The 13,742-nt window shown below is 48.6% G+C and overlaps 1 protein-coding gene across 1 annotated transcript in view; it reads left to right on the top strand.

Moving 5' to 3' along the window:
- Window positions 1-1,648: 1,648 nt before the first annotated feature.
- ZER1 (zyg-11 related cell cycle regulator) overlaps window positions 1,649-13,742 on the top strand; it is a 38,582-nt gene continuing 26,488 nt past the window's right edge. The window contains exons 1-3 of the mRNA XM_019641633.1: window positions 1,649-2,293; window positions 12,118-12,369; window positions 13,705-13,740. Of these exons, the coding sequence (XP_019497178.1) occupies window positions 12,212-12,369; window positions 13,705-13,740 (194 nt within the window). The 5' untranslated portion in view covers window positions 1,649-2,293; window positions 12,118-12,211. The remainder of the gene's footprint in view (window positions 2,294-12,117; window positions 12,370-13,704; window positions 13,741-13,742) is intronic.

Genomic DNA, 13,742 nt, shown 5'->3' with positions numbered 1-13,742 from the left:
TAGACATTCAATGTAGGAGGTTCCCACCTAGGCACTTCCTTGACAATACATATTATTGTCTATCTCTTTGATCATATCCATCCTAAGGATATGAAGTTGCATCTCATTGTGGTTTTGATTTGCATTTCCCTAATGACTAATGATGTTGAGTATCTTTTCATGTGCATCTTGGCCATATATATATATATATATATATATATGTATATATATATATATGTATATATTATGTATATATATATATGTATATATATATTTCTTTGGAGAAATGTCTAATCAGCTCTTTTGCCTATTTTACATTGGGTTATTTAGTTGTAAGTTGTTTATTCATTATTCATTCTGGATTACTGTTCTTTATCAGATATGTGATTTACAAGTATCTTCTCCCATTGTGTGGTTTGTCTTTTCACTTTCTTGATGGTGCCCTTTGAAGCACAAAAGTTTTTAATTTTGATGAAACCCAACGTCGATTTTTTTTCTCTGTCTCGGTGGCATATTGAAGAAACCACTGCCTAACCCAAAGTCACTAAGACTTGCTCCTATGTTTTTCTCCTAAAAGTTTTAGTTTTAGGTCTTACATATACATACATATTTTTAAAGGACTAGGGATACTCACCAAATTGTTAAGAGTGGTCACCTATGGGAAAGGGAATGAAATTGGGGTAGGGTTAGGGTTTGATGGGGATTTTCATTTTTTCCGCCATACATTTCCATAGTTTGGATTTTTTTTTTTTACAAGCAAGGCTTACTTTGGTAATTTGAAATCAATAGACTTTTTAAAGGATTTTAAATTGTACATAGTTACACATGATCAAAAACGAAAAGATACTATGCAGAAGGAAAAAAATCCACAAAGCTAGTTATTAGAATGGGGGTGAAAGTTGTGTCAAGGAAGAGAGTTCCTCACGAAAGTAGCATCGAAACCGAGACCAGAAGATGGAGGAGTATGCTGGATATAGATGTGAGCAAGAAAAGTGTTTAGTTGGAAAGATATTGTTTGAGCCTATGGGAGAGAAGGAGATCATTAAAATAACAAAAAATGCTTCAAACTGCCTGGATTAGAGAATGGAAGGAGAGGCAAGTAAGGGGAGGAAAACAAGAAGCTGGAGAGGGACACACGGGATAGATATCCTGTCGTCTACGTTAAGGGTTGTAAACAGAGGAGTGCCCTGATCAGATTTAAGTTTTAGAAAAATCAGTCTGGGACTGTGGAGAGAATGAGGGGAAGGAGCAGGAAGTTCCACTAGCAGGCTGTTGCAGAAATCTACGAGAAGGAATGATTGTGGGCAGAGTCGGGCACTACTGGGGAAGGAGAGAAAGGGCTGGTCTGAGAGATCCTTAGAAATTGGCGACTGGACCAGGAGCTGAGAAAAACGCAGGGGCCGAGGCTGACTCCCAGTTTCCCACATGACAGCCGAGTTGCCTGGTGGCCCAATAACTAGCTGGGGAAGTGGCATCGCATTTGGGAGGAAGATGACTGCGTTTGGACGTGTGGGTGTGAATTACCTATGGAGAACCCAGGGAAGATGTTCAATAGGGCGCTTGGATATAGGGGCTGGCGCTACGAGAGACGTCGACGCTGACGAGGGAAGGTGGAGTCAGTCCCACCCTGAACCATTGCATGGGATCTAGTGATCCGCATAACAGAGCGGGACCCGAACCCAAGGTCTCACAAGCGGGACCCCCGCCCCCCCAGAGGCCAGGAACAGCCCCTAAGGCACGTGCTCACCACTGGGGTGGGGGCCCCATCCGCTCCCTCCTCCCCCAGCACGCGCGGGTCTACTGTCCCGGAGACAGGGGACCCCGGAACCTTCCGCGGCCGCCGCCTGCGTTCGCCGTGGGACCCTTCGGAGGCACCGGTTCGCTGTTGCTAAGGGGCGGCCCCGGAAGTGACGCGCCCGGGGTTTGTTGACAGCGGAGGCGGCGGCGGCTGCAGGCTCCGAGCCGTAGGAGCCGGATCGGGGGAGGGGCCGGGCCCCGGAGCAAGCACCCGGCGGCCCGCAGCCCTAAGGGCAAGGTAACGGCCACGGGGTCCCCCCGGCGCGACTCCCTCCCGCCCGGAGCTCCCGCCCCTGGGATCCCAAGCTCCGCCCCGCCGACCCCCGTGTCTCCGAGACCCCGGCCCTAGCCTGACGAGGTCCCCTGCCGGCCCGGGCCGTATCCTCTACTCCTCCTCGCCGAGGAAGCATCCCGTCCGCTCCAGGAGCCAGGGGATGCATCTGCGTCCTACCCCTTCCCCTCCTGCCTCCGGAGCCTCAGCATCGCCTCAGCATCGCTGCTGCAACCACTTGCACAGGTCCATCTCCGCCAATGGTGGGAGGGCTCCCTTCTCTACTTCTGCTGCCAGGTCTGAGAAATGTGCCTTTAAAACTGAGCTCCCTTCCTCCAGAGAGAAAATGACGCCTTGTAGGATGCCACTACAAAATGGGGGATCGATTAGGGCTGAAAGGGCCAGCCCCTGCCCCTCCTACCTGTTGGATGAGCTTAAGTTCCCCCAAAGCAGTGCTTAAAAAGCTCAGGGACGGCTCGGATTTGGATTAGCTCCTAAAAGGGATGACAAGGTGCAGAGAAATGCAACAGGGTGGGAAAGGGATGGGGTGGGGTTGCAAACCTGAGGAACCAGGAGCCTGGTAGGTGAGTTGAAAGTGAAACTGACTGTGCTGGCCACTACAGTTCTGTGGGTGGAACTTGACTTGGCTGCTCTTTGGCCCAAGGAGTCCAAGATTTCCAGTATTTGCCTGGGCCTGCCAGCACGTTTGGTTTTTCAAGGGGAGAGGGATGTCTGATGTCTCCATGGGAAAATCACCCCATATGATCTTTCCCATAGAATGTTTCTCTTCAGGGTTGAAACGGCCTAGAATGGGCATGGAAGACGGCTTTGAAAAGAGTCACAGGAGACTATACTATACTTACAGCAGGAGATGGTTGCCAGGAGTGAGGGGCCTCTCTGCTTCGGCTCATTTGGCAAATAATAAACATAATATGTGGCGTGGCCATGGAGAAAAACAAAGCAGGAAGGGCTATGGAAGGAAACGACTAGAGAGTAGTCACCTTTTTATAGAGGGTGGTCAGAAAAGGGTCTAATTTGTTGATATCTGAGCAGCAATCTGAAGGTGGTGAGGGAGCAAGCCATGCAGCTCTCTAAAGGCAGCGCCTTCAACAGCAAGTACAAAGGTCCTGAGGTAGTATATATACCTGATGATTTTAAGAAACAGCATGAGGACAGTAGGGCTGGAGCAGAGTGAAGGAGGGGAGGAGTGGTTGACGAGAAGATTGGCTAGATTATGGTGAGGAGGATATCAGGGGCTGTCTGTGCGATGCAAAGTCACGGGGTGTCTAATGGGGCACCCTTTCAGAACTGTACTAACTTGAAGTGTCTGGTACTTGGAGAAAATACAGATTTGTTTTAAATGACAAATGGCCATTGTGCTCTGGCCTTGAGTTGTAAGTACCCTTTTTCCATCTTTGTAATGAACATTGATGGAATAAATGCAAAAAGGACAGCCATAGACCACTGTGGTTAAATCAGGTCATGCCACTGCTTCCTTGTTGTGAGAACTTGGGCAAAGGACCTTTTTTCACCTCAGTTTCCTCATCTGTAAAATAGGATTGTTGGGTTACGTGAGAGATCACACACTAATTAGCACATATAAGTACTCAATACTTAGCAGTTGTGATGATGATGACGATGAGAAGGAAGTATTTGAATGTGTCTACGTGAAAGCCTTTCTTTTTAGCACCAGCTGGTGGTGTCATCCCTGAGCCAGTGGAATTTTGGGAAACAGTGCGGGAGACAAGGTGGAAACTTCCTGTCACCCCTCAGTGGGAACAGTGGTTGCATATCCTACAGGGAGGATGGTAGCTTGGTCCTGGCTTTTTGACAACAGTGGAAGGTGATGGGGACTTCTTTCTAAAGAGCTCAGCAATTCCCCATTCTGCCACATAAAATAGGCAAAATGACGGCGTTGAAATAAATATGACATGAAAACAGGTTGGGAAGGGCAGCATATGTTGGCCTTAGATATGTGGTGGGTGGGTGTGTGTGTGGCTGACCTGCTGATGGAGACTGTCGATCCCAGAAGTGCCCAGCAGAGGCTGAGACTTTGCAACCTGCCTTATAGGGAGTGGAACAGTGGTTGCTCTCCCTCCTCACCCCCTAAGCCTGCACTGTGTCATCAGGCCTGGGTCATAGCTGAGCAGGACAACTGGGCCAGAAGATTTGAAAATGGAAAGTCAGAGCACTTAGATGTAGAGAGCCAGCATGTTGGGGCAGGCTGTTGTGCTAGAACATCGGAGTAGCAATCTGGGTACCTGGGTTCGAGCCCCACCTCTGCTGCTGGCTCGCTGTGTGAGCTTAGGCAGCCCCATACCCTGGCTGGGCCTCAGTTTTCCTATCTGTACACTAACTCTGAAGGCTGTTGGGAGGATGAAATGAAAGAAGGTTGTGAAAGAATTTGGTGCACACTAAAGCTCTCTACAAAGGTTAAGAGCCATTCCTGTTATTGTTAGTGCCACCAGGATTCTGCAGACATATTTGGGGGCCCCTAGGCAGAGGGCTTCAGTACCTCAGCTGTTCTTGACTCCTGAAATGTGAGTTCAGAGTCCCCCCTTGGGTCATCTATTTGGGGATCACTGAAGCTTCAGAAATGAACTGACTTCCCAGCCTCAGAAATTAGCAGAAGGGTCCTTCTGAGCATCATTCTTAGGAAATCACTCCATACTTACTGGTTACCACCTTCTTGCCATCTTTTCATGGCATGTCCTCAGCAACCCCATGAGGTAGGTATATTTGCAACGTGTTGACAAACGAGGACCCTAATGAATATTGAGGCTGTAAATATCGTCTGGGCACCTTGTGGAGCTGCAGCTCCTTCCCCCACAACCGGCCAGTCACACACTCACTGTGTCATGGAGATGCCAAGAGTCACACCGGGTCCCTGCATCAGGAAGCTTCCAGTCCTGTGGCAAACAAATGATATATGCCCCCAGGACGGTTACCAGTGATATCTGATCATCTGTGCTTAGTGCCCTAGGACACTCCACAGAAGGCAGAGCTGAGGCTTAGAGAACCAGCTCCCGCCCATAGCATAATGGTAGAGAGAACCAGGCACTTACTGGGGGACCTTGGGCAAGTCATGCACTTCTCTGAACCATAGTTTCTCCATCTGGGAAAAAAAAAAAGATAATACATAAGTACGTCCCTTGTAGGTTATTTGTGGTTTCAATGAGAACGTGCATGCAAAGCTCAAACCACTGGGTCTTGAACTAACGAATACATGTATACATGTTGGCATGTACATCTGCAAATTACTTCGCCACTCAGCCTCAGCTGCCTCATCTGTAAGTGGTAGATTATAATAACTCCTGCCTCCTGTGGTTGTTGAGACGATTCGCAGAGTTCTTGGAATATGGTGCTCAGCGTGGGCATGAACATTAAGATTCATTAGAACCCGGTATCCCCCAGGCCCCTCTGCCTCCAGATGGCACCAGCGAGCGGTGATACATTCTCTCATTCCATTTCCACATCTTCGTAACAGAACCTACCTTGCAGGTTTAGAGCCTGCAGGCTGGCGGCCTCCTGGGATGCTCTCAGATCCACACCTGCACCCCTGCCTCCTGGAGACCCCTGGCACTTGCCCTGACTCCCCTCTCAGCAGCCTCTCACCCCCCCATATCTGGCCTGTGATCCACTCCCTCCTGGACAGCTTCCAGCCTCTGTAAATAGGGCACTTGTTTGGGTTTTCCCCCCAGCTCCTGGGTTACTATTTCACAGGATGGGCACTGCTCCAAGGCTCAGAGCTCTGGCTCCCCCATCCTCTCTGTCAGCTTGGTGTCAGGACGCTGGCGGGGTCCCGTGTTCCCTCTTCTGGACCTTAGTTTCCTTCCCCTCCGCTGGATGGACGGAGGACTGAATGGTTTGGTGAGAAGCACAGATTGAGTTTAGGGTTGTGTCCCACTATCGTGTGATTTCAGGCAAGCCTCAGTGTCTTCGTCAGAAAACGGGAACCGTCTACTTCGTGCTGTCCTGAGGTGTCATGAGGTGACTCAGGCAAAAGCAAACCATTATTCTGTTGGTGCCGGGCACCAAGGACCCAGGAGCATGCATGCAGCCAAGGTTCCTGTCCTCCCAGAGCTCACGGGCTCAGAGACAATTTGTTGGACAAATTGTTACACAAATAATGAATTAGCTGCAAGTACAGGTTCCTAGGGAATGCCGTTTTGTTGGTTAAATAGGAGACCGTATGAAATAAAACCCGTAAGGAGCTCAGTGCCATGTGTGGAAGCCACCAGCATGGAGGTGGCAGCAGCTGCTGCTGCTGTTCTCTCCCCATTGTTTCCCACCCCCAGGATGTCATAGGCTCGTGATAGATCCAGTTTTAGAGAACCTGCAAGAGTAGGGATGGAGAAAGACACAGTTGTTCTCACCACATGGTGTTCTATCATAATCAGAGTTCCCTCTGTCCCCAGTTGCCAGAATCCCAGGTGGCCAGTGCTGGCCATGAGAATGAGGAACTCTAGGGGGTGGGTGGGCAGAGATGGCTGCCTCTGGTGGGTGCCAGGCCTGCAGCTGGATGCCGTATAAGTGGCTGGACACTCCAGCTCCCAGGCCTCTCAGCCTCGGTGCCAACATGAGGTCGGCTTCTTCCTCCTCCAGCTCACCGGGCCCCAAGCAGCAGCGTTGGCACTGCCAAAGGCAGTTAGCGGATGGTGCTATCTGCCTGGTTTGTCTTTGGGGGGCTTTCGGTGACCTTGGCGGTTAACAGGGTGGTGTTTCTTCCACCTGGAGAGCAGGGCTTGGCAGAATGGCTACCTGGGTGACTGGGCTCAGACCCGCAGAAAAGGCAAACCCCTGGTGGTTCTCTCTGTGAGGGTCATGGGGGTTCTCTGTGGCCACTGGGTGCCTAACACTGTCCTGGGCACAGTGGGCAGGGAGGATACGAGAGCATGCTTTGCCTCCTGCTTCCACGTGTGACACAACCTGCAAGTCCCACGTCATCCCTTCCACAGGTGTATGTTGACACCCTACTATGTGTCAGGCCCGCAGGGGTGTTCAGCCCTTCTTTTGTCCAGCAAATAGCTGTGGAGTTGGGCCTGTTGTGCCAGTGCCTCTCACCATCTGTCCTTTCTGCCTGTGCCCATCTTTCCCGTCTCCCTGGAACACCTTTCCCTTCTCTGCCCACCACCAGAGTTAACTGTGACTCATCTTTTGGGTTGCAGCTGAAATGCCATTTCCAAGGAAGCCTGCTTTGCCTCCCCAGTCCAGGGCAGTTTCCCGCATAGGTTCCCAGAGCCGCAGGCACTTTCCTCTCCCTCAGAACACTGGTCCCAGTTACGTGGGGTGGGTTTGGGTGCTTCCTAGGTGGCTGTCTGTCTCCATCCAGAGCCAGTATGCTTCACTAGGACAAAGCCCTCGTCTGGTTTCTCACCACTGGATGCACAGTGCTCACTGGACAGTTACTGAGGGAATAAATAAATGACCAGGGCTAAGCCCAGGGATGCAGTGCCAGACAAGACAGCGTGGTTCCTGCTCGCGTAGACCTGGCCGCCTGGCAAGGAAGCCACGTAGTTAAGCTAGCATCAGTACCAAGTGTGAGCTGTCATTGTGGGGCGTGTTGGGGCACACAGCAGTTGTATCTTGGCAGGTCAGTGAAGGCTTCCCAGAGGAAATGATGTTGATACTCAGGCCTGAGGGTGTGTAGGTATCAGCTAAGTAAGGAGGAAGGAGGAAAGTTCAAAGGTGGTGTGGACTGGAGTGGTCAGGTGACGCTTCCTGGTGAACATGTATTTGGAGGTGGGAGCAGTATTTAGAGTAGAAAGTAGAGTAATTACTTGAATTTGGATGGTCCAAGTTGAAAGAGAACAGATCTGAAGGTGACCCTGTGCTTATGGCCTATTCGCCAATACAATGAAGGAGGCCAAGCCAGCTGGAATAGGGGATCGGTGGGCACCAGGTAGACCAGAAAGCTGCTTCTAATTCTGGAGGCCTTGAGTGACTGCTCAAAAAAATTAGACTTGTTGGTTTCCAGCAGGGACTGTCTCCCTGACAGCAGTGTTCCCTTTGGCTCCAGTTTCCCAGGTAAGAGAGGCTACTGGGCTCTCGAAGGTCTGAAAGTGAATGAAAGACAAAGGAAGGCCATGCCCAGGGCCCAGGCAGTCTGTTTATGGTGCCTTCCTTCAAGGGTGTCACATAGCCAGTGGGACAGCTGACGCAATGGGCCTTGTGGCAGGTGACCCAGGCCTGGGGAGCACAGGCCTGGAGCTAGGCAAGAACAGACCCTGCTGTACTTGGGGACCAGGGCAGGGGAGTTTGAAGAGGGGTGATGATGATGGTGGTGGTGGTGATAGTTGCTTTTTATTAAGCAGTTACTATGTGCCAGGCACCATGCTAAGCCCTTTCCATGTCATTCCATGGTGTCTTTACAAAGCACGCCCTATTTTAGAGAAGAGATTGAGGCGCAGAGAGGTGAAGACACTTGTCCAAGTTCTTCTGCTCTTAAGCAGCAGGGCTGAGACTTGAAGCCAGGTTGGCCTGACTCCAGAGCTCTCACAGCAAGATCACCAGTAAATGATGGGACCTAACTTAGAACTAACTGGCGATTCCAAAGGGCATGGTGCACTGTGGCCGCCCATTGGATTTCCTGAGCCGCTTGGAAGGCTCAACTATGGACGCGGAGGCTCCAAAAAGCCAGGGGCCGTGGAGCGCCCCAAATTCCTTCAGAACCCTCCGAGAGATGACAAGATGGAGTCCAGGCTAAAATCCCAGTTTGGACAGAGTAGCCTCTCTCTGTGCTCGAGTTTGCTCAGCTGTAACCACCATTTGTTGTACACTTAAGTCATGTCAAGCCTGAGACTAAGCATTTTCCCAACATTTCGTTTACTCCAGGAGCCCTGTGAAGTAGGGATTATTATCCCCATTTTGCAGATGAGGAAATTGAGGTCCACGAGGTTAAGTAATTTACCAGTGAATTGTGGAATCCGATTGAAACAGATCTGCCTGACCACAGAGCCTGTACTTATTTTTTTTAAGTTGTGTTTTTTTGTTGTTGTTTTTTGGTTTTTTATTGAAGTGCCACATTAGGTAAGGCAAGGCCCACAAAATGTGGGTGGAAATTTAATGAATGTCCACAGGTGAGCACACCTGTCCCAGAACTTCCAGAGCCCCCCTCACCCCCGTCGCTTTCTAATTGCTGCCTGCCTGCAAAGGCAATCAATCACCACCCTGACTTCTAACTTCGTGGATTAGTTTTGCCTATTTTTCCCCCCTTTCTGATGTAGACTGTGGTAGGAAAATGGTTTGGGATTAATTCCTGACTGTCCATGGTTCTATAAATGGTTGATTGTTGTCTATCTTGTTCACTCCATTTGAGCATGATGGTTCAGTTTTCGTTCTCTGTTAGCCACTTATCAGAGCTGAGGACGCACCATCGGTTAGATCACCACTTACCTAAATCCCGAATCACTTCTAAACTTGGACTTCTTTGGTGTCCAGGCCATTTTCTTAACTTTTTATTGAATTATAATATGCATTTTTTAAAGTATACACATCATGATATACAGCTCCCTGAATATTCACAAAGTGAACACACCTGTATATGCAGCACTAGAGTAAGGGACTATTAGCATCCAGCCAAACCCCCAAAGTAGCCACAGTCCTACTTTTACCACCATAGATTAGATTTCCTTGTTTTGTTTTTTTAAGATTTTATTGGGGAATTGGGGAAGGGAAGCAGTGTTGGGGAATTGGGGAAGGGGAACAGATAAGTTGTCCTTCAATCTTAGTTGTGGAGGACGCAGCTAGCTCAGCTCCAAGTCTAGTCGCCATCTGGCTGCCATTGGCAGCTCACCGCTGCTCAGCTCAAGGTGCCGTGTTCAATCTTAGTTGTGGGCGGGCGTAGCCCACCATCCCATGCGGGAGTCAATCACGCAGCCTTGTTGTTAGGAGCACGTGCTCTCATCAGCCGAGCCATCCTGCCACCTGTTAGCAGCTCAGTGGCAGCTCACTGGCCCGTGTGGGAATCGAACCAGCGATCCTGTTGCTCAGAGCTTGCGCTCTTAACCAACTGAGCCACTTGGCCAGCCCGAGATTTCCTTGTTTTTTAATTTATTGGAGTAATACATAAATGGATGCATACAGCATGTGAATATATACTCTTGTGTCTGGCTCCTTTTACTAAACATTGTTTCATCCAAACTGTTAACAGTAGTTCATGCGTTCTCATTGCCATATAGTATTTCATTGGCAAATAGATTGTAATTATTCGAATGTCAGCAGACATTCAGGCTCTTTTCTGGTTTGGGCTATTATAAACAGTGCTGCTGTGAACATTCTCGTCTGTGTCTTTGATGATCATATACATGTGCATTTCTGTTTGGGTGTATACCTAGGAGTGGAATCGCTGAATGTTGAACATATATGGGGTGCCAAAAAATGTATACAAGTGGACACTTTGGTCAATGTTGCTCAAGCAGTAGTTCACCATAATCAGCAGTGTCTGGATGCTGATGGTAACCACTTTGAGCACCTCTTGTAATTGCAGAGCTCAAACATGACATGTATTCCTCTTTTGTTATCTGTATATATTGAGTATTACAATTTTAATAGTTTTTTCCTTTCTTAAAATATGTATACATTTTTTTTGGCACCCTCTGTATTTCCATATCATCTTGTCCATGAAATGCCTGTTCAAGTCTTTTGCCCACTTTTAAATTGGATATTATATCCTTTTTTTTAAAAAAACCACTGATTTGTAGAAGTTTATATATTCTGAATACGAGTCCTTTGTTGGGTATATTATTGGAGCTATCTTCTACTGTGGGGCGTGCTCTTTCTCTTTCTTAATGCTATTTTTTGATTGAAAAGAGTCTTAAATTTTGAGGCAGTCCAATTTCTCAATTTCTGTTTATGATTCGTGTTTTTTTATGACCTATTTAAGAAATCATTCCCTACTATAAAGCCGTAAAGGTATTATCCTGTGTTCTCTTCTAGAAACTTTATTGTTTTACCCTCACACATACCTATATGTGGTCCATCTCAAATTAACTTTTGTGTATGTATGAACAGACATTTCTCTGCAGATCATCTTACCATTTTTCCCCCTATGAGTCCTATTTCAGAAATCTTTACCTATCTCAGGGTCATGAAAATAGTAGGAGACTTCACTTGTTTAATAGCAGCTGTATTGAGTGATAATTCCTGTATCATACAGTTCACCTATTTAAAGTAGATAATTCACTCATTTTTAGTCTATTCACAGAGTTGTACAGCCATCGCCACAGTCAATTTTGGAACGTTTTCATCACCCCAAAAAAGAAACTCTATACCCACGAGCAGTCACTCAACCTCCCAGGCCTAGGCGACCACTAACCTACCCCTGTCTCTGCAGGTTTCCCTTTTCTGGCTAGACACGTCATATCCATGGAATCATACAGTATGTGGCCTTTGGGACTGGTTTCTTTCACTTAGCGTAACGTTTTCAAGGTCCAGAGTTGTAGTAGGTATCTGTACTTCATTCTTTTTATGGCTGAATAATATTCCATTGTATGGATAGCCCATTTTTGTTTATCCATTCATCAGTTGATGGACATTTGTGTAGTTTCCACTTTTTGGCCATTATGAATAATACCGCTATGAACATTCATGTACAGCTTTTTATGTGGATGTATATTTTCATTTCTTTTAGGAGGACCTTTATGCTTAATCATATATAATGAGATTCAGTGATAACGTGTCTATAAAGCCCAGGCGCATACTAAGTGTTCCAACAGTGACAGTTATACACAGGTTAGGTTACACAACAAGGGACACCCCCGTGTAGCTGTTAATGAAAGCCCCTATTATCCCCACTGAAGCATTGGCGCCCCAACACTGTCTGCCCACAGACATTGCAAAGGCATAGAAATGCTTGGACAAGACCCCCTGCTCTTTGCAGGTCAATTCACACATAGATGGTGGCTCAGAAGAGAGTGGCAGGGAGGCAGTCAAGAGTCCTGGGCCCTGCAAAGCTGCTAATTGGAGTGTGACATCTGGGGGCCTCAGTTTCCCTACTCTGAGAGTGGACATAGGGCAGCTGGTGGGTCTGGCCCTTGTGTGTGGCTCACTTAGTCTTTCCCATTCTCTAGGCTGTGGCTCTGCCAATGATCCTGTGAGTGTTAAGGCCTCACTGTCGCCCCTGGAGGCCCCTGTCCTGGAGTGGCCCACCTGCCTGTCCCCAGCATGGCGTCCGACACGCCTGAGTCCCTAATGGCCCTCTGCACCGACTTCTGCCTACGCAATCTGGATGGCACCTTGGGCTACCTGCTGGATAAGGAGACTCTGCGGCTACATCCAGACATCTTCCTGCCCAGCGAGATCTGTGACCGACTTGTCAATGAGTGAGCAGGCCCGGAGCTGGGGCAGGGGCACAAGTCTTAGGACGAGCCTGTGTGGAGAGATTGGGACCATTGTGTGTGCACCACACGGGGTGTGGCTATGGATATGGATGTGTGAGGGTGTGTGTGCATGCACATGTCCGTGGGTGCAGGAGAATACTGGTGTATCCATAACTGCAAAGTTATATGTGTGCATGTTGGTATGTGCATGGAGGGGTGTGCACGTGAAAGAATGGGTATATGTACATACGCGGGCTTCTGCAGCACGGAATATTTGAGTGTGAAACTGCAGGTATGCGTTACACCTATGAGCAGGTATAGAAACCTGCACATAAATGAAGGACTTATGTGCTGCCCTACACGTGTGTGTGTACACCTGTGCCTGTGAACACATGTCTATGTGTGAACATGGCCATATACAGGTTTATACACCAATGCCCAAATATGGCATCTATGACCAGGGATCAAGTCATTCAGAAAATTTTTACATGGCCCCTCCAAGGGACTCGCCACTAGTAGAGGCTCCTAGAAGCATGATATGTGTTCACTGACCGCTGGCAGTTGAGTCAAGATGCCCAGAAGGGAAACTGTTAGACCAGACAGATACATATAAAAGTGGGAACCTGTGTGTGACCTGAGGATGGGGCCCAGCTTGTAATAATGTTCTGATCATTTAATGTGTGTCAGGTAGCACTGGCCTGGATGCTTTGCAGACCAGAGTTATGTCCATTTCACAGATGAAGAAACTGAGGTCTGGGAAATTCAGTGACTTGTGTGAAGTTGCGCAGGTAGTGAACAGCCAAGCTGGATTTAGATTCCAGATTCCAGAGTGTTTGACTCCAAAGCCTTTCCCACCAGACCAGGATTCTTGTATGAGCTGCCATCTCAGCAGGGTTTTAGTGAGGGCTTGCCTGCACCCCGCTGGGGAATCCAAACCCCTTGGCTTAATCTTCCTGTTGGAAAGGGCCCTGGGAGGGGCTAGTCAAGGAACCAGAGCTGGCTTAAAGAAGATGAGGAGCGTGGACATGAATGTTTGTTATAGAGGTGTCTGTGGTTGCGGGGGAAGAGTTCGGGATTTGCTATTGATGAGAGGCCCCTTTATCACCAGGTCTACCTTTGGACTCCTGGTTATGGGGGTTCCTGGAGCCACTCTCAGACTCACCTGTAGGGTAGTCAGTGTCCAACCAGGCACTATTAGGAAGAGGAGGAGGAGAAGGGAGATAGGTTGCTCCCAGTGTGATCAGAGAAGGCTTCAGGGAGGGGAGGGCTTGTGCTGGGCCTTGAAGGGAGGACGAAGGTCGCTGTGCCTGTCCCGAGTCAGATTTTCTTCCCTCCCAGGTATGTGGAACTGGTCAACGCTGCCTGCAACTTTGAGC

The sequence above is a fragment of the Hipposideros armiger genome, unplaced genomic scaffold (assembly GCF_001890085.2).
Source record: "Hipposideros armiger isolate ML-2016 unplaced genomic scaffold, ASM189008v1 scaffold_3, whole genome shotgun sequence".
Taxonomy (NCBI): Eukaryota; Metazoa; Chordata; class Mammalia; order Chiroptera; family Hipposideridae; genus Hipposideros; species Hipposideros armiger.
The sequence above is the reverse complement of the archived record's forward strand: the minus strand, read 5'-3'. Positions and strand labels throughout refer to the sequence as shown.